The following is a 21,952-nucleotide window of genomic DNA, read 5'->3' on the forward strand; positions in this document are numbered from 1 at the left end:
CAGCCATGGACAGCAGCGTCTCAAAAACTGTTAGCCACTTTTTCAGGGTTTGAGGACAGAAGGTTGAAGTGTAGATCAGAACTTACTACTGTCACATCAGGAACATTTTTAACAGACTCTCAGCTCACCTCCACATTTCATAGTCACTCTCAGAATTACGACATAGGATGCAAACTCTAATTCAAGGTGTTGGCAGAAGTTGTTTGGTGTTTGAAAAGATTACAGATGACTTCAAGGTTAAGAAACAACAAATAAATACCATCATTTTACAGACTGATTCTCCAGTGTTCCATTACTCAACTTTGATAAGATAGGAAGACCACTCACAGATGCAGGTTGTTTTTTTGTTGTTGTTGTGTTGGGTTTTTTTTGGCATTTATGTGTTGTAATATTAGCTTTCCAGAGTGTAAAAGCTGATGCATTAAGATTATTCCATCTCAATGATTAGGCAGGAAGAAACCTCTTAGAATTCTCAAAGAACATGCTCACAGACTCCTCTACTTTCTCCCAATGTGCACTTGAACATGTCACTGAGATGAAACACTAGTAACAGCTGCAATGGGGCAGATGATTTTTTTCACATATGCAAGAAAGAAAAAAAAAAGTACACTTTAATATGACCCAGAAACATATTTACCTTTGTATAAAAGTTTAAAAAGAATCCATAATGTCACATTGTAACTATTTTTTAGTTTTTTATAAATGTCCAGTTTGTAATAAAGTGTATTTGGAAATGAAGTCTTCCACCTGATCTCCCTGCAACATCTTCACAGCTCGCCAGTGAATACTCCCACAGTTTTCTGGTTTGCCTTGGGGATGACTTAGTTCCTCTTTGATATAATCCAGCCAGAGATCTTAAAAAGAAAAAAAAAGTTCTGGTTAGATTTTGATTTGATATTATTTAACAAACATACTAAACCTAACCAAGAAACACTCTTTTTATAAGTGTTCTTGATCTTAATGCAACGAGATTTGTCAAACCTCTCCCCCCCCTCAGCCCCTTACAGTTCAAAAGTCTGGGTTCTGCTCCCAGGTGGAACAGAAATAACACAACCATTTAGCAGCAGCTTCCTATAGCATCAGGGAAATGTACCTATTTACCTTCTTAAAAGGCATACTGCAAAAATCTTGATTATAAAAACATGGCTCCATACTTTTCACAAATGTAAATTAAAGGTGATGTGCATCTCTTATTCCGGGCCAATGTTCAAAACTACTATTTGCTAGTAGTTCTGCTGAAGCTAGACTACCATAAACAAAGGCCCTGGACTGCAAGTGTAGTGTCGCTGCAGTGTGTCACACACTTAATGGCACAGAAGAACTAAGCTCCACTCTGCATGACAGTAATCACAAGGACAGAACAAACAACTACTTTTGTTCAAACAGAAAGAAATAAAGGAGGCAGCATTGAACTGAAAAGACAAAAATCCCTTACCAGACTCCGTTGAACCAAACTCTCTCAAGGCACGTTCATAGTATTCTCTCAGATGAAGCATTTTGCAGGATTCCTAACAAAGGAAGGTATTAAAAGACCGTTTATTTTGTACAGAAGTGAATCTGCAGCTTGATTAGATTCTTACAAAGTAAAAGAGTCATGGTAATTATACATACCCACACATTGCCAAAGATTAGTTACCATGGAACTCGGTTTTGCATTATATGCTATGAATCAACTTTGGAAGACAAGTATGAACCAATTACAAACTAATGACACTATTCATAAGCCCTTAATTTCATATCAAAGTTAGAAGTGTATTTTACAAATACAAGGCGCTAGTTGGATCTTCAGCAACTTACTTGCTCCTTTTCGATTTGAATCATTTTCCTGAAGAAGTCAAGTGAAAGTGGACGATTTTCATGTAGGCTAAAGTAAAAACAGAAATAACTTCAAACTTTATGCCTTTTACAATTTGCCCTAGAATAATCAGATTTAAAGTTTTTGTCACCTGGTAAAGACTCTTTTTACTTTCTTATAACCACCATTCCTATAAGCCCAGTCGAGATATTTTTCTTTCATAGTCACAGATTCAGCAGGAGCTGTGGCATGCAAGGATCTCTGCAAGTTAAAGAGTAAGAGAACCAACTACAATTAAAAGGCAACAAGGAAGAAGAAACCAAACAGTACCTTCTCTCTAATTACATATCTGACATACAGCAGATCTCATGAGACGAAGTACTGACAAAAGCACCCTGAATGATGTCTGTAAAACAGTATTATGTAAAACAACCAATATTTTTCAAATTAGAATATTACTTGTAATCTAAAATACATTTCTTTCCATAATCCACGCAGCTGGCATTTGACATTCCCCTATCATGCTTCATGCAGAGGGTTCTACAATGCTCTGCGAACAATCGCATCTCAGCTTCCACTGGAAATAAGTGTTATACGTTGTAAATAGAAAAGAAAACAAACAAACAAAATGCCAGACAAATAACAAATGTTTTGCCCTCAGCAATTTAGAAAATTTACAGTGGGATTCAAGTCCCAGTTTTGTTCTTGAGTTTTCTGCAACAAGGCTGACATTTTCACACAGATTGGAAAATGCTCTTTTTTGTGTTCAGACAGACATCTGAAAATACTACAAAAATTCCAGACCATGAAGTAAGAGCTCATCAATAGTTGTGCTTACAAACATCTAGATGTCTTTGAAGCATGGGGATGACATTTGTGCTTATGAGCTCACATCCAGCTGACTCTTGGTAACAGTTTTACTTGAAATGCTTTGATATCAACAAATTCATGAAGGAACTACAGTATAAAGCATTTGTTAAATGCTCCATCCACACACAGTTCCCGTTTACTTACACATCGTCATAAAAAGAAGATTTCTATTAGTTTAGTACCTGGTAGAGAGCTTCTGTGTCTTGCTTGCTATTTGTGCCTTCACTCCATTCCACCCAGAGGGCCCATAACGGCAAAGTGCCCTACAAGGTAAGCAGAGAAATCAAATGATTAGAATACAGTAACTCAGATTGATTTACAGAAACAGATAGCAACATATCTACCGGGTTCTACATCACAGTTGCTATAAAAACTCTCTAGGGAACCTGCTTTGGCAGGAGGGTTGGACCTGATGATCTCTTGAGGTCCCTTCCAACCCCTACAATTTTGTGATTCTGTGAACTGTCCTTTAGACAAAGCTTTTAGCAAGGCAACTTTGGACGGCACACTGAAATCACTTCTTGTCACCTCCCTAACTTACAGGACAAATACTGCTTAGATGGACAGCTGCTAGACATGTTGCTGGGGACGGGAGATGAATTCTTGTGCATCACAAAGCACTGGAATACAAAGGTAACTTCTGAGAATAGAGATGAAAAGGAACAAATCGCCTGCTTGCTTCCTCTCATCTCTCCATGTGGCAAACAATGCATCAGGACAGTGATGAAAGGAAACACTTTTCAAGACACAAATACCAGATGACTCCTAAAAGAGCATGCAAAATATCACCTCTGAGCATTCAAACTGTACAACTTTGAATTTGAAGTTAACCTGCAATTTCTTGATGTTCCCGAATGCAATGTGCATGTGAAATGTTAAGCTCTTATTTCTGACTTTAAAAGCTGTTAGGGGCTGTGTGTGCCTTGTGAAGGAAAAAAAATGCTTCAAGTAAGCGTTAGAGGTTTCCTGCTCAAGACTTAATGCGTGCAAGTCCATAAAAACAGCACAGACCTTAGATTTCAAGTGCTTAAAGGCTTCTTGAAAACACTGGGTCACATTGTCATTCTTCAGTTGGATCAACACCTGCAGCCTCATCTGCCACATTTCTGCTGACAGGCTAAAGCGCTTAGTTGCGGCTTCTGCCACCTCTGTAGCCTTCTCAGAAAGGTTGGACTCCAGTAATAGTTGAAGCTAAAAATAAAAAATAAAAAAAAACAGCAGATGCAGCTAATCACAGGAGATTAGTAGTCTTTTGTTAAAAGCAAGGCCTTGCACACAATATTGTCTACTTTGCTAGCTACACAAAATGGCATTGTTGTAGGCATGCATCAATGCAGGACAGTCTCCCAGTCTATTCTTCTGTATCAACTCTTACCCACTGCTTATAGAGAGATTCTAGCAGCAAACTGGACTCATGCGCTTTGCTGAACACACTTAGTGTCCTCTCCAGTCTCTAGAATAGAGAACAAAAGGTAAAGAAAATAAGCATTATTCCTTATATAAAAGATCCCAGCATTACCAGAAGCCCAGTGGATTTGTGTATCAAAACATCACTAAAATTCAATAAAAGTTATACATCTAATGCTTTATGTGCCCATATACATTACAAGATAAACGTGGAATTTGAGCATTTGAATTACACCTCCTCTTTAAGGAGCAAAAGAACAACAGAGCAATGTTCTTTTACTGTATTAAAAGGGAACTGAGCCACAAAGGATGATTTTAAGTTTGCACTCCTAGCAACTTCCATCCAAGGAGTTTGCAGTACTTGACTGACAAGCCTGGTTTACGCCTGATGTATTCATCTTCAGGCAGGCCACATGTAAGCCCAACAGTAAAATCTACTCGGTCAGATGAAGACTAAATTATTTTTAATGAGAGCCACTTGTCACTATTTCTGATAAACATTCAAATACACTTACTCCTTGTCCGAAAGATTAGAGGTCAGTAAAAATAGTGTTGTTTTGTTGCTATGGTTTCCTAATGACCTTTTTACCTTTTGCTTTAATTCTTCACTGTTGGTTTTCCTGTTACATCTCTCTAAGCAAAAAGTGATGTAGCATTTCCACATGTCCTCTGTAGAATAAAAGGCATAGTATCATGCTTCATTGAATCACAACAGTAAACACAAATATTTGTCTTTAAGGTAAAGAACAGAGAGAATCCAAGCACTAAGTGCTAATGCCAACTTTCTTTTTTAATGTTACACTGTACAAGAAGCCCTGCATTTATAACATTAATGTTTAAAAATGACTTCCCAGTATAAGCTCCAGTCAGTAATTCTTTCTAAACATCATCAAGCCCTTAGTTCAGCTGAGGCTTTCGCACATGCTGTCACAATTAATGTTCAGTGCACCCTTTGCTTGCAGTTTTCAATGGGCCTGCAGGAGTGACAACACTCACAGGCAGTTGAGAAAATCCTTTGTCTGTCTGACCCCAAAGGCTAAATTAGCAGCAAGTTTGAGTCTACTCCACTCCAGTATCCTGATAGACTTTTTTGAGAATAAGGACGATGACAGATGAAGTTGGATATCCACTCCACTGGCAACTCAAAAGCATTGCTTACTCACAGCTAACCAACAACGAACTTCAGTCCATCTACAGGTCTCCTTTATTCAGGAAACTTTATTTACAATTCCCAAACCTCTGTTCATCTGTCTAGATGTGAGCTTCTATTCTCCTCATCAGTTAAGTCACATTAATGTTACAAATAAGCAACAAAAACCACGTTGTTAAGCAATTCTTTCAAGACCATAGATGCATTTGAAAATAACCTGAATAACACACAAAATAGATCCCCAAAATGAATCTTGAACTGCACCTAAAAGCTGCCTGCATCCTCCAAGATATGGTAGAGCCTGCCAACAAGTACTTCAAAGTTTTCACAGTATACAGTATGCTAAAATGCCAGGAAAAACAGATGTTAAGATGCAGGCAGAATATTTCACCTGTGGGGACAGCTGTCACAGCCTCTTCAAAGACTGCACAGCACCGTTCCTCCCTCTGTGTGATTTCGGATACTTTCATCTGTTTTGTAGTGGGTTCTGTGGACTTCAGGGACCCCAGATCCAGCTCTCGACGGGCCATGTAGTCCCACGTAAGAGGATCATCGGCGTATTCAGTCTGCAAACTAACAAACCGTGTTTATAATACCCCTGTACTACCAACGTTCTTGTACAAGTACGTTTAAAAGGGTTGTTGTGTTGGTATCAGGTATAGAAATGTACTCAATTTCTAAACAAATGTTAGAAAAAAATTTACCTTTCAACAAGAAAAAATGTTTGTTTTAATATAGATATTCTCCAATAATAACATGAACTAGACTGGCACATTTCCAGAGACACCTTTCTTTTGAGAGAAGAACAACTGGGGAAGCCAAAGATATAGAACCACAAAGTAAACCAGAAATTCCATGGTTCCTACACTTAAGTTAGGGAAACAACTGCTGGAATAATTCAGTGACAACTGTATTTCATCTGCATTTTTCTTAGCAGGTTTTCAAATCCTATCCTGAAGTCAGATACAAACATCTTTTTGTAAAAAGTATGCATGCCTCAGACACTTTGCTTTTCTTAAAAATATTTCACATACACCTTACGCCTTAGATTTTTATTTCCCTAGAGGAACAGCCTTTAGTCATTAACCTATCAACCCACTATAAATTAGGGAAGTAATAAGAGCATGCATATTAAAAAAAACAAAAACAACAAAAAAACTCACCTTTCAAGAATTTCTTTTTGCAAATCTTGGGTAAAATCAAAAAGCTTTGCAATAGAAAGCACAGACAGATGGAACTCAACACCTACAAATCAAGAGGGGAAAAATGGTACCAAGTAGAATATTACATCCCATTACATACTTTGTATTTTTGTATCCTTGTAAGCTTTTTTCAAGGCACAAATACCCTTTCAGTCTTCAGATAGATACTCTTTTCTTGGAGTCTTGGTATTCAAGCCATATGGTAAGCCATATGTTACTATGTTAATTGCCTGACTGGATTCTTCATGATTTCACATTAGCCAGTGACAAAAAAAGGTCACCACAGACGGAACACTCCAGACTCCAAGGTGATAAACTAGTCCTGTCCTCTGACACGCCAACCGGTCCTTCCAGCTTGGTTCCACTTGCATGTCAGCAACTCCTCTACTCCTTCATTCAATTCATCCAAGAAAACACAGAATGGCTGCATGCATGGGACAAGCCTCTCCAAAAGTGCACACAATATACGTCAATGAACTGTATCCATCCACCTTGTATCTTGCTAACTTATCTCTGAGAAAGGTCAGGTCATGTTACCTGGCAATGACTTCACAGCAAATCCCTATCAATCATTACTCACCACCTTATTTTTAGGTGTTTACAAATCATTTGTATACCTATTTATTCCACTATTTCTCCAGGAATTTAAATTAAGCCAACTCTTCCTGTAGTTTCCTCTAATATCCTCTTTTTCCCCTTTACTTTCAATATCATTATTGTATTATGCCTGTTGCCTTCTAAAACATCTTCATCTGTCCTGGTTTCTCAAAGATACCTGCTACTACTTTGCAGCTATTTCAGCCAATTCTCTTAATAAAATGGGTGAATTTTACTAAGTCTGGTTAATTTAAAATCACCTAACCCGTTTTATTATTAGTTTGAATTCTTTCTTCCTTGTCACTAGTGCTAGCTGGTTAGTTGTCATCTAGTGTTCAGTACAAAAACAAACAAACCAAAAAACCTAAACTTTTTAAACTTTGTAAATAGTTCTAAACTATCTTCCCTTCACTCTTTTAAACAGACAAACAAGTTTTGAGACTGTAAGCCCAGAACCTATGCCACTTCAGTCCAAAAGCTGTTGTAATGGAAGGGGTGTCAGTGTACAGAACAGTTGTAAAATCTGAACAAATTACTTCTATTCATTTATAGTTTGGCATTATCTAGGCATCCTGAAAAAGATGTTATATCTGAAAATTTATATTTGTGTGTACACTGGAACTAAACCTATTTGTATTATCAACTGGAGAACTGACATTTTCCTAAGTACAAGAAATGTTAAATCACCTTTAATTTTCTGAGCAGCATCCCTGTAGATTATGCGAGCCAGCTCCCCATTAAGAATCTCTTCAGAATAATTGAGTTCCCCCTGCAATATCAAGCATAACATTGTTGAAAAAAAAAATTGTCTTCCTTCCTCAGCTACCATTTTTGCAAACATCTTTTTCTGATATTTTTTTCTATATTAATTTTTCATCTTCACCTAAATCCATCTTAATCTAGTTTGCCCAAACCAACCATAATGAAATAAGAGATAAAAATTTACTTTAAAATAAAAAATCACTTTAAATATTCCTTTCCAGAAATGACTACTAACTTTCAAACTGGGGGATGTAACAAAAGACTTTACAAATGTAAAGAAAAAACATAGCATAAAGTATTTGAGCTGAGCATCAGCCAACACTCAAAAAGTTTAACATAGGCACAGGGCATGAACAAAAACTTTCCCTAAGCTGTCCTTAAGCAAACTGTTAATATAGATCCCATAAAACTACACTTTCCAACGTGTGATACATAAGCAGACAGTATCTCAAGTTTAGGGGACTTACCAAGTCCATCTTTGCTTGTTCAAATTCTTTCTTTTCCTTCCTCTGTTTTTCAGCATTCATCAGCTCCATTCTGAAATACTGCAAGAAAGTTAAAAGATGGGGGGTATGGAGGCAGGGTGGATAAAGCATAAAATACATTAAGTCCACAAACATGAAGAAAAAAAAGCTCTGTCTGAGAAGCTATAAATCAGTTCTTGTCAATATCCCACACGCTTGAGAGCCTTGCTTTTTAAAGATTTGTGCATATAGCCATCTGCTGTATATACTCAGACATTTCACACATTCAGAAATTCCAATTTTCTAGTCATTCTTTAAACCTTAACTTGCCCTCAAAGAAAAGCATGCTCCCTACCAAACAGTAGGGATGCCAAATCTAATCCAGAGAATACAAAATCCTCAATTTGCAAACATAAGTACAAGATTTACTGAAACAAAACCAAAAAAAATGATGCATGTTACCAATACAAAGGATTTTTAATCTATTTTTTAATCTTTTTGACAACATTCAACCCACTGGTGGAAAAAGTTTTCGCCAGCCTGATATGAGAAATTTGCTGGACTGATTTGCTTCAACTAATCAAATAACTTCTCATAGAAGAAAATCACAAACTCACCTCTTGATAAAGTTTTGGACACTCTGGATGGAAGCGCAAAGCACGAAGGAACAAGTGCCTAGCACTTTCTGATGAGAGTCGTGTCTCCATTTCCCATTTTGCTGCCATAATCCACAGTGCTGCAACAGAAGATATGAATGAATTCGTTTTAATACAAAGCAAGTGGCTGGTCACGAGAACCCATTTTGAAGCTATTATCCAGGATGTACAAGTTGTTTTTGTTCAACATACCTACCCCTGATGCATGAGCTCAACTATGGAATAGGACTGATGATCTCTCATGTTAAGACCAAGTTAAATATGACTAAAAGCTAAGCAGATCCAGGAAGCTTAATCTAGCATAGCTACAAATTCAGTGATGTATGCTGATGTTTTCAATCCTGAAAAGCATCCACAAGTATTCAACAAGTGCCTCTGAAACACCTACCAAAACCCCAATCTACCTGGGGAACTGTCATTCAAAGCACATGGACTCCCACTTCATATCACCTTTTGATTGTTCAGCACAACCTCTATCAGAGGCCTTTTCTCTGATGTAGCAACAAGGCAAAGAAAAGAGAATAGGAACTTTTACCCCAATAGCTTGAACTGAAATCTATGAAAACTTGAAACAAATGCTATACAGCCTATACAGAGTCATTTGCATAGCACTCACGCTTTATTTACCTGGTTTATTGGAATGAATGGCCAACATAGTAGAAAACACCTTGCTAAGCTGATGTTTTGCATTCTGAAAAAAAAAAAAAAAAAAAAAGTAGTTTTGTTTTATCCACTCCAGTACCAAACTGAACCACCAGCACCAAAGTTTTGGTATGAAAGGTTACTAGTTGCAATGCAATTGTACCAGTAAAGACACTTCTCTACTATTTAACTTTGGTATAAAGTTCTTCTACATGTTTAATATTGACCTGCTTTCAAATGTTACCAGAGAGCATTAGCACAGTTAACTCAAACCTTCTGGACTTAGACAACTAACACAAGTGTTGCTTAAGTCACAAATCCATAGCCTCACTGACCACTTTTAAGGTAAAGACTGCATTTTTCCTTGGCCACTTGCATTACTATAACAAGATCAACTTTTCAGTACAGGAAGGAAAATGAATGCTAGAATGACATGAAGACTTGCACAGAGAAGCTTACAAAGTATTGAGCTGCCAAAATTAAACTTCTTAGCATATCGACTACAAGAAATGTTTGGAACAAAAACAGAATTCATAGGCAGGTGATTCATTCATTCCAGAGAAAGGATAGCCATGGTTATGACACTCTTAAACCAAATGATACTCCAGATTCAATGCAATCAGAAAACATCAAAATTCATACTAATTCATCTGAGTCAGAATTTGCACTTAGATCACTGAAATTCCCAGGCAGCTCCAATTATAACATTAAAATGATTTTAGTACTACAGTATGTTGCAGAAAAAAAATTGTTCCCTGTCATGTAACACAAGCTCCAGATGCCTGACTGACCAGTAATCCAGTGTCTTGAATCAATAAGATAAACATTTTGAAAACTCACCCACTGCTTGCAAAATGCAACATGTGACAGCCAAAGCTGAACATCTTCCTGGTGGAAATGCAAGGGAGAGAGAATCAACTTTACAAAAAGTACAAAATCACTTTTTCACATTGAAAAGCAAACAACATACACTTGGTACAACCACTTGGCATGCAGAGAGAACGAATTTTGAATCCCAAATTCACTTTTTTTTCTAGACTTTAAAATTCCTACAAAACATCTGAAGAAAACCAACCTTCCATCTCGATATACACCCTTTGCTGAACTCAACAGAGAACTCACTGTAATAATTCCTTCAATACATCACTTAGGTTTTTTACCCTAAGAGGTATCACGACAGTCTTTGCTCATAGCAAGTTAAAGTTCTTTTCATTCCATTTCTAGTCCTTTCAAGCAGATACACCAAACTCGCATAGCAATATATGGCTCAAGACAGATGACTAACGACTGAGAAAAGACAAAATATTGTTTGTGTACAAAAAATGTTTGATGTGAATGATCTACTTCTAGGACACTGCTAAATGTAAGACCAAACTTCTGCTTAGTTCTTCCTATTACACTCCTCTGTATTACTGAAAATGTTTGGTGGCAGTGATATTTAGATTCATTTTTTACATCAAAACATGCCAAAAGGGTATTTTTCAACCTGTCACTATAAATGACAGAAACAAACTTACTTTCCATTTTCCTGTGGCACGTTTGAAGAGGCTATGGACCCTATGCACAATAGAGCTTTCAATTTCTTCCTTCTTAAATGAATATCCAATGCGCTAGAAGAAAAAAATATTATTTTTATTGCACTAGAAAATTCGGTGCGTAGCATTTTGCATTCTAAGTAACTGACAAACTTACTGCTCTTCTTCTCTTGATCAGTTCCAGCAGGTTAATTTCATACTAGAGTGGGGAGAAAAAAATGTATTTAAAAGCAAATTAAAATATATGTAATAGTGAAGGAAAAAAAAATCCAGATGAAGTACTTTACAGCTAGTCACACAGACAATAAAAATTGCATCCAGGAAACAATTTTGTGGTCAGACCACTACTTTTCTAAGGCTGTCTAAAAGTAAATTTAAACATTTTTATTACACATTATATTCCAGACTTGAACTGTTGGCAGTCCACTCATTCCTAGAATTGTAATGCACAATCCAAATCCCTGACACTACAGAAGATGTTTTACACATATAGACAATTTGCACAGCACATCAGGGAACTGTGATCTCTGCATCCCTGGGGAGAAAAGTGGCTCTGGAAAAGAGTAATGACACAAAAGAAGTCTCTCTCATCCCAAACAGATGCCAACTCCTGGCTATAATTCATTCTCAGGTATGCCTTTAAATAGCCTGCACTAATAGAATCATCACAGAATCATAGAATGGTTTGGGTGGGAAAGGGCCTGCTTTAAAGACCACCTAGTTCCAATCCCCCTGCCATGTGCAGTGATGCCGTCTGCTAGACCAGGCTGCCCAAAGCCCCATCCAGCCTGACCCAGCAGACTTCCAGGGATGGGGCATCCACAGCTTCTCTGGGCAGCCTGTTCCAGTGCTTTATCTTCCTTGTAATAACTACTTTCTTCCTTATATCTAATCTAAACCTGATCTTTTTAGTTTAGGGCCATTAGCCTGTGCCCTAACAAAGCATTTACGAGTGAACACTGCCAGCCAAGGGAGAAGAGGCCTCAAGGAACAGCAGATAACTACAAAACTTCCTAGCCCCTTACAGGGCTGGATCTACATGACGTAGCACGCTGTGCCACCCAGTAGAGCCCACCTGAATATAATTGACAAAATCCTCCTTCCGAAGAGCTCTCCGCTGGATCTTGTATTCCAGAGCCGAGGCCTTCCTGAGGACAGCCCTGCGGGAAGGAGGCGATCAGCACCCCGCAGCCCGGCCGCCGCGCTGCCCACGGCTCGCCGGGCCGCGGCCCCACCTGATCTCCTTGGGCGTGAAGAGGCCGACCCGCTCCAGCTGCTCTAGCTCCGGGATGCGGTCCTCCAGCCGCTGCTCGATGCGCTCCGCCATGGCGGCGACAGCCCGAGAGCCCCACGCGTGCGCTGAGCCCGGCACGGCCCGGCACGGCCCCAGTTCCGCCCGCTCCGCCCCGCGCCTTCCGGGGCCGCCCCTGCCCGGCTCCCGGCCCCGCTCCTGCCCCCAAGGGCGGCGGTGGGGTCTGGCAAGCCCGGGGTCGGGGCGCGGAGAGGCAGAGAATCCGCAGCCCGGGGGCTTGCTCCCTCCCAGGGCAAAGGGCCTCTCACAGGGCGCCTTCCTTCTGAGAAGATTTGCAGTAAGAAAGTCGGGTGGCAGTAAAGTTGTTTCTTAAATGAGAGAAGTCCCAGGAAAACAACAAAAAAGATGTAGGTGGATAATATTCTTTATGAGAGTTATTTTAAATACCTACCAGCCATAGCATGAGTTGTCACTTCCATAACTGAGTTGATAAAGTTGGAAACACATCTTTAAAGGTGTGTTCTGCCCTGTTGCAGTGATTACTCCCTAAATGGAGAAAAAGGCAGATGTTTGACTGAAAAAAATGTATTGTGATTTGGGAACACAAGGGGAAGAGCCAGTGGACTTGGGGCAAAAGAATTTCTGCCACAACACTTTTTATATATAATAGCCAAGAAAAGGTGTAGGTTATCTTTTGATTTTTTTACTATATTTTATTACAATAGAATGAGAACATCTTCTCTTAAAAAGTGTTACTGAGTACAGAGAAATCGACTTATGTAAAAAACATAAAACACTTTTCAAGAGCTATCAGGTCTGTTTTTTCACCTGTTATGACTTGGATTTGTGTTAGCTTAATATTGGGCACCAATACAAAAGAGAAAAAAAAATGAATTTTTGGACAGGTTTAGCAACTTTTCACTCTGACAGGAAATAGTGACACTTGTTTTCCACGAAGTGATCAAACAGGAAAGCTACCAGGAAATGCAGAGGCAGCATCCAGTCACAAGACCAAGCCTGACAAGCTGCTGAGTTCAGATCCTTGTGGCCAAGGCGGCTCTGAATCGCAGCTGCTTTACGCACTGCTTACCTCGCAGTGACAACTGCAGTTACAGATGCAGGCTGTCTACGCTGGAGATCCCCATGTCTTAATGCTGAACAGCCCAAGCTGTGACTTTGCATATTACTATGCCATCAATTCACCTTTACAAATCACAGTACAATTTGCAAAATCCAGCAGCTGCCTCAGAGCAGCTGAGCCATCTCTGTAATGGAAGGAGGAACTTCCCACAGCGAGGCTAGGCAGAGGGGTAATCGACACATCCTTCCCAGTGCACGCCATCCCCACTTGGCAGGCAAAGCCTTCAGGTTCTCTGGACCTAAATTTCAGTGAGTACCTGCAAATCCTATCGAGTTCAGCGTTCAGCAAAGCAGCACAACAAGCTAACCATTCTCAAAGTGGTGGTGTAAGAATACTATTCATGATCATCAGTAACACTTTTTAATTACCTTGGTTTTGACTTTTTTGAGACGCACCAGCTTGAACTGACTCTCGTGAGTAAGTCCACAGACTTTGCTAAAACAGTTTAAGGATGACTAGGCATGAAAAGTGAAGTCATATTAGCATACTGAATCACTAAGCCAGAATGTGATTAGAAGTACTGTGCTTGATTGTATATCTTCATTTACTTTGACATTTCTGCCTCTGATTGCATGACTTTGCTTTATCAAAGCATTCTGTATTTAAAGCTTATCTGTCATGGTGCACTTAGGTCACTACATGTAAATAAGAACACCCCATGCAGTGTAGGAGTTCAAAGCTTAAAGGTAGATGTCTGTCATTACCTGGAAATATCTGGGATATGTGATTTCTATCTTCTTGCTTTCCTTGTTCTTTAAGCACTAGGCTCTCCTTTGGATGAAAAACAGTAGTAACTGTGAACAGACACAAACATGATCAACCCAGTCTTCTCCTGAACCTTCATGTTTGCTCATTCTATCAGTCTGAAAACATTTTTGTGATCAACTTCGAGTGTTCTACCAACACCAGTCAGTTAGGAACTTTGAAACAAAAAACAATCAAACAGTGTGTTTTAAGACAGGTGATACAGAAGTGTGTGTACCCTATGGGGCAACAGCAATCGCCACCTTTAAATGTGTCTCCAGGAAAATTCAGTTATATGCACATATCTACCAACAGGTCTTTGACATAGGTGGGAGCTATTCACATGCTGTCCCCACACCACTAACAATGTGTGCCCACCAATGCCTCTTGGGGCATTAAATCCCTTGTTAGCACTTGTCAAAGCACCACAATATCATCTGAGAGAAGCATATAGGCGTAGTACAAACCACTCTGCAGGACCCATCACTGTGGGACTTAAAGGAAGAAAGAATGGTGTGCGCCAAAACAATAGACTCCCCAGGTTTCTAGTTCAGGGGCCTAGTATTTCCCTCTCAAAACACACACACATGGAGTAACAATAACATTTAAAATACTGAACTTGCTGGTGACCTCATGGGATTATTTATAAGCAAAACAGATCAAAAACAGATTGAAAACATTTTAACATTTTCTGCTCCCTCAGATATCCCTTCTTTCCTGTAAATGGAAAAAGTACAAAAAAAACAAAACAAAACAAAAAAAACCTTTCCTTTTCTTCCCCCAGCAAAACAATCCTTAGAACAATTAACATTACAGACTGTCAAAAGTGTTCAAACCAAAGTGACAAATGCAGTGAGTGGCAGGCAAGCCCAGCCCAACCCACCCGAACACTGCATGCTGGATTTGTCATGCAAATCAAAATGGAACCTGACATGCTCTTTGTTCATTTTCCTTTCAAAAAATCTACTTTAGATGCCTCCCATGTGCCTTGTTTTGGAAGCTGACATTCCAAATGCATCACTGCAAATTAAGGGAAGGATCCATTACCAATAAAGATGTTGAGATGCAGAGAGTTTCACAAATCCTATTGGGAAGACTGGAGAGACAACTGCTGCAGCTTGCACCTGTAGGGTCACTCGGTCTGCTCCTACTTCTGCTTTTATGAAGTCTCTTTTGAAAAACTCTGATCAGAAAGTCCTTGCAAGAGAAGTTCTGGCAAGCTGTCACAGCCTAATATTTGTAGATTAAAATCTGCAAGAAAAAGATATACTGTGAATTAGGAATAAAAACAGTGTTTTTGCTTTACAGCTTGCCTATATTAAAATGCATGAAGGTTAATGTGCATAAGGCAAATATTTAAATGATAAATCAATTTAGATACCTATTTCTGCTCTTTTACTAAATGAGTGCAAAAGCAATTACATTTTTTAGAAGATGCTACCGGATTTGTAGTATTGTTACCATTAACTTATACTATATGAAGATGAGTTTTAAACAATGCCAGTAATGTCCTGACCTCATGAAAATAACTGGGAAACTTCCAGTTGAGCCAGCAGTTCATCCTTAGAGACATATTTTTAGCAATAAGCCCTCAAAGCATTTACTGAGAATGTCGGGCCTTGATTTAAAAATATATGAACACATCTGTTAATAAAATAGCCTAGAATTTACTCTTAAAAATAGACTATCCCAAACTTCAGACTACATTAACTTCCCTGGTTTTGCTATTAAAACAATTTACATAATATTTTGGTTTGCATCTGCCAAAATTGGCAATCATCTGGATAAATAGTGGTTTCATCACTGCAGTTCTGCTCTGAGCCTCCCAAAACTTCTATTTAAGACTGCAATTGGTCAGCTGGGCTGTTCTCTACCTACATGAATATTTGTACCTGTCATGTACATGTGCCTATACAAATGTTAGTTTCCACTGTGATAGACAAATGCTTGTCTGTATCAGTGCACAGCTTTATTCTTGCAGCTTTTTGGCTGCCCTGCAGCATTACGTTTGAATGCTTCCTAGAATTTCATTCACTCACTTATCTCTTCTTCAACTATGATCGGATTAAATAAACATAAACATTTTCATTTAATGCCTTAACAGAACTATTATCTGACAATTGACTCTTACACGGAGTCCTTAAAAAAGGCAAGACCTATACTTTCTTCTCTGCCTTGACTTTGAACTTGTATTTTTATGAATCAGATTTCCTCCTACTCATTTTCAGGCATTCTGTTTCTTTTCAGTTGCCCCAATTTCCAAACATCTATACAGAGGGAATTTTCAGTAAAGGGAGACTCTGCCTCTTGAATTGTTTCCTTGCCAATTCACATCTGGTACTCAATACAAGATCCATCTGTTTATTCAGGGTCTGTAGGGGCTTGTACAGTAGTGGATATTTAATTTGATTTTGTCATTTGACTGGTTAGTAAGTAGTTGAAAGTCTGTCTAAATGCGGCAGGGCAGTTACAACTAGTCAATCATCATCTTCTAGTTGATACGTCATAATCAAGTGGAATGCCAGTCATATTTCAACAACTTAAAACTATATCAGTCATCACCTACATACTCCCAAACTGTCAACACCATGAAATCTATTGCTTAACGAGCTTTAATATTACTTCTTACACACACATTTCCACTTAGGAGTCTTGCCAGAGCATTATAGAGCAGGGTCTTGCTAATCTTAAATTACCTCCCTAACCTGTTTATGTTCAGAGAGGAGGTAACACTGCGGCATGGCCTTGAGTGACCTAGCCACATCATAAAGAACAAGGCAGGTAAAAATAGAACTTCGTTAGAGCAAAGCCTTGTATCTTTTAAATGCAAAGATGTCAGCTTAATTGATGCTTGTACTGACATATCAAAGAGCATAAATTATGTCAAATAAAGATTTATTTCTCCATCCCAAAAGTGGGATTAGGATTGGTGGTTTATAATTCTTGGTCACAATTTGCCTCCTGGTGTGTTTCTCATCTCCTTCTGTGGAGCTTTGTTTAGCATGGTAAAAGTACTTTGACCACGGTCATGGCAACAGCCATTAAAACTATTTCTGGAAGTATGGATCATTCAGACTATAGACTACAGAACCACAGATCTCAAGCAGCTTTCAGAAAACAAGGTAAATTCTTGTAAATGCAATCTGAAGCAACCTCTAGCACAAAAAAAAAAAGAGCAAAGATAATGTTACTTTTTGCATGAAATGTTTATATGAGCTTTCATGCATGTGACTTTTGTACACCTGGGCTAACTAGGAAACACTAGGGAAACAGTTTCTGCCATGACCTTATCATTTAAATAATTGCTGATGATAAAAGTCATAATTTTCATCTTATTAACCTGTACTCAGCTTGGTTGCAAAATAATGAACTTAACTCTTACTTAAAGCTAAAACTAAATTATCTGTTAACTACGAAGTTTCATTTTTACTGTCTACTCATATATATAAATATATACTATCTATTCATATATATGATCCACGTATATTGATCCTCCTTTATTTTTCTTTTTGTCTGATTGAAGCTTTTGTTCTTGCACTGTCAACAGACCCAAGAAACTTCTATTTACATCTGTAACTGATTTAATTCTCACTTTTTCCTAGCAGATTTTCTTATTCTCTAAAAAAAAAAAAAAAAAAGCCTCTTCATTTCTGAGTTTAATCATTAAGTTTGCATCAAAAACTTTGCTTCAGTTTTTCAGTATCTTTCATAGTTTCTGGGACTCGTTTAAGAGAACAGAGTTCCTGAAAGTTCACTGTTTTAGGACAGTTTCACAGTAAGTACTACCCATGCTCTGAAATAACAGCATAAACTAACATGATTTTTGTTTGTTTTCTGTGTGTTAAACATTTGAACTTCAAAATATGGCATGAGTTTTTGCTGTTTATTTTGTTTGGGATCATATATTAAAAATATTTTAGTGTTGCTTTTTTTTTCTTTTCTTATTTGTGTGTGTGTGTGTGTCCTCCTCATATCCAGGAGGTCTACAGATTTTTTTGTAAAAAGGCAAGCAAATCCAGATTAAAATCTTAAAAGACTACATTTTTGTTTTTGAATTTAAGCTCAAATTTAAATATGGGGCATATTGGCTAAATCGTGGCAAAAAAAAAACACACAGTTGCTCTGAGGATGAAAGGGACAAGAACTTTTATCCTGTTCACCTCAAGTAGCGTTTTTGAACAATTACAGATTTGATGAAGACATTCAAAATAATGGACTCAGGCCAGCTATGTATATGCTAAGGTCTGCTCTGAGTGCTGTGTGAGCTCAACAGAGCAGTGACAGTCCTTTATCTGCACAAAGACCCCACAAGTTCTTTTCCTCTCTATGGAGCCTTCAGTGATAAATGGAATTTATTCACGTTTTAGTAAAGGTGAGCAACGCTACCTCATTTTCTTTTGGTAGAACTCTTACTTTTGATTTTGATCGAATATTGTATGGAATTTGAATTGTTTTAGTCTTTGTCTTTAAAACCAAGTGGATGTTATCCTAAACTTACTGTATTTACATTTAAAAAGTTTTTTAGTTCATTGTATGAGATGTATTTTTCAGTAATGAATACTTTTATTGTCATTAGATTACTAGGCTTAAAGTTAAATAATTAGAGTTAAAATATTTTAAGAGATCCCCTACCTTTCTAGAGCAACACAATAAACTGGACTTATGCTTTCCACAATGCTTTTGAAACAAGTCTGGTAGTTTTAGTCCACTATCTAAACACTAAAGAAAAACATTGCTGCTAGCAAGCCACCAAGCAAAGCAAAACTAAATAATTAACTGAGAATCAGGAAATAGACTTCACTGTAGAAGCATCATGAAAACTATATTAAAATATCACTAAGAGAACTACAAAAAGGAAGTCCTGAACGTACATTTCTACTTAGCAATAATGACTAATAATTATCATTTGTTGTTCACAATGCAATTCAAAAGATAAGTGCCCTATCGGTGTGAAACCTGTGCATTCACTTTTCACTCTCTTCAATAACTCAAGACACGTAAGCAACCTGCTGACTGCAAGCTGTGCATTCTGGGTGCATTAAGATTCCCCAAGGGCCAAGTTGCCTGAGCACTGTGCTCCTGGCATACATTTGAACAGCTCTGTACAAAAGCAGTCCCCAGCCAAACACGTGAATGAGAACCACAAGTGGCTGCTCTGTCAACCTTGCACACAGAGCGCTTTCATAGCTATACATCAGAATCCTTGGATTACTGGGTAAGATCTTTCTTCTTCCTGATGCCATGCTTCAGTACAGTTGATCCCTTACCATAAAGGTCATTTGCTCTTCTCTTAGTTTCCTGCTTATGAAAACAAGGCAGCACTACACATTAACATGCAGGAAAGCAAACTGAAACTGAGAGCTACCACCCCAACTGCAATATGATCCCGCCACCCTAAATATACTTAGTACTCCACCTACCTACTCTCACACCAAGGCTGCAGCAACTCCCTTTCTCAAGCTGAAATATTATGCAGCCTCTGTTTACAAGAGACTGGGAAAGCACAAAGTGGGAGTTGACTTTTGCTTCCCAAGTACATCAGGAAGATTAGCTTATCTAATAATTTTCATGGCCTGATACCGCTGATCAAAGTTGAATCAGGCTGAAAATAAAAACAAGAGCTGAAGAATGAATTAATAACTACTACAGATGAAAACCCAGCATCTAGTGAAATTTATTCACTTAAGGGAAAGAAAGGGACACCAGTGAAACAGACCCGTACTTGGAGTACGCTGATACAGCAGCAGGACCTACACCTCCCTCCTATGCATGAAATATTTGGTTCTGCCTCGGTTCTACATCATTTGTGCATTTTCACTTCTCACGTGGAATGCTCATGATTAGCCTGAGGCCAAAATAAAGAAGTACAGCTACCCAGAACACTCACCTTGGATTTGTTAATCTCAGCAACACCCTGCAAAGCAAATTTCAGTTCCTTACCAATATATCGTATCACTCCCTAATAAATACTGACAATAGCTTACGTGATGGCCTGAATCAGTAAGCAAATCATTAAGGAATGACCATAAGTTTATATTCATCCAGTAAGCACTATTCTTGTGTTCAAATCTACATTTAAGTTGTCAAAAGCCAAGACAACCTAAACCATTAGCTATGTAGCAGTAACTTTGTACATGCGTATTTGCTTTAGTGATACTTTTGCAGGGCTCACATAGCCACTGTTATTGTATGGTTATTTCTTTTAATTACTAACAATTTCTAGACAGACACATGTTTAAAGATGTGGGGAAAACAGTTTAATTATGCTGACAGAACTTTCATTTAGACCGACCTCCAAGTATACCAGTATTGAACTTCCCCTTCAAAAAATGATTTAGATGTTAAACATTGCTGTGCAGAGAAAGAGTAATTTGGCAGACTGGAAGCTGGAAGTTTAAGTGGTGAGGGATACTACAGGCAACCAAGAAAAGTGTGCGACTATGAAATGAAGAAAAAAGTCATAAAGTGGTATAGAATTTGCACGCGCTTTTTTTCCTACATATCTGAAGAGGTAAAAATTGCTGCAATTTAGCCTTTCAGGCTGACAGGAATGCTGAGTACGTACATTGCAATAAGGCTTGGGAAAAGATTTAGAAGTAGCATATGCTTTCAATCAGCAGGAAACAAATGTGATCTTTTGGATATCAAATGCAAATCCCAGTAACAGTACCAGAAAACAAGAACGGATTGGCCATCTTGAGCCATAAAATCTGACATATCGTAAAAACACTCTGCCAACTATTTCTGCTTTCACTACCAGGAATTTGTTCCAATAGCAACCCTTGTTTGCAAATGATTGTTTCTTCCATTTATCATGTTAGACTTCTGAAACTGGTCTTTTTTTTTCCTGCATTATACTAGGATATTTTCTATATTCGTAGCAAATAAATACACTATTTTTCATCATCTTTTACTTTTTTGATTTTATGAGCACATATCAATTTGGTAAGGTACACTCTATTTCACTCCTTGTCTTTATCAATAAACACATTTTTACTAGCATTGAAGATATCCTGTTGTTTGATAAATATGGCCAACTTCTTTCTGTTATCCGGTCTATATAAACAAGTCTTTTTTTTTTTTTTTAATAAATTCATCTATAAAATCTGTACAGGTTTATATTACCAGGCAGGTCAAGGACACAACAGTCTCATGCTACAGCTCACTTCTTCTGGAGAATCCATGATGAGTCCCACTGTCCTTTTGAAAAGGACTATTTATTTTCTTGCTTCTAACTGCACTAAGTATTATCAAGTTACTTGTGTTCTTTTATGTCCTGTGTTCTTTCTAGCCACTCACACCAGAAAGCCCCAAATACAACATTTCAGAGTTGTTAAGGCTCCTTCAGTAGAACGTACCTCAACAGTACTCTACACTGTCTAAGTTTAGATGAACAGCCCAGGGCAGATCTGAACAAATAAGTTTTAAAAAATGAGGTCCTTTTTACAAACTAAGGAAAACAGGCTCAAACTATCAGAGCTTTACTATTTGGCAATCAGTACTCTGTTTCCACAGGGCTCATACGTTCACATTTCTGTTGCGCTATCCCACTCCACTAAAGGCTAGAGTCTTATCCTGAGTCCCTCTATTCACAGGCAGATCTGACTCCGGTGCCAGAGATTAATTGCCTAATTATCTTTCCTTCTCCCGTTTGGAAAGTTGCCCTCTGGCTCCTCCTCCTGGTTCTGAAATTTAGAAGGATGAGCCACCAGAAGCAGCAGAGGCTTATAAACAG

General features: G+C 38.2%; 1 protein-coding gene across 1 annotated transcript; it reads right to left on the reverse strand.

Moving 5' to 3' along the window:
• Positions 1 to 584: 584 nt before the first annotated feature.
• UTP6 (UTP6 small subunit processome component) lies at positions 585 to 12,481 on the reverse strand. The gene is made up of 19 exons (XM_040530834.1): positions 12,316 to 12,481; positions 12,156 to 12,240; positions 11,238 to 11,279; positions 11,063 to 11,155; positions 10,386 to 10,433; positions 9,531 to 9,594; positions 8,865 to 8,983; positions 8,251 to 8,328; positions 7,709 to 7,790; positions 6,386 to 6,467; positions 5,614 to 5,795; positions 4,662 to 4,741; positions 4,041 to 4,118; positions 3,677 to 3,856; positions 2,848 to 2,928; positions 1,947 to 2,056; positions 1,798 to 1,864; positions 1,436 to 1,508; positions 585 to 854 (listed from the first exon to the last, which is right to left on the reverse strand). Exons 1-19 carry the CDS (start codon positions 12,405 to 12,407, stop codon positions 697 to 699), a joined length of 1,794 nt encoding a protein of 597 aa, XP_040386768.1. The 5' UTR covers positions 12,408 to 12,481; the 3' UTR covers positions 585 to 696.
• Positions 12,482 to 21,952: the final 9,471 nt, after the last annotated feature.

Source organism: Cygnus olor, chromosome 18, assembly GCF_009769625.2.
Source record: "Cygnus olor isolate bCygOlo1 chromosome 18, bCygOlo1.pri.v2, whole genome shotgun sequence".
NCBI classification, from domain to species: Eukaryota; Metazoa; Chordata; class Aves; order Anseriformes; family Anatidae; genus Cygnus; species Cygnus olor.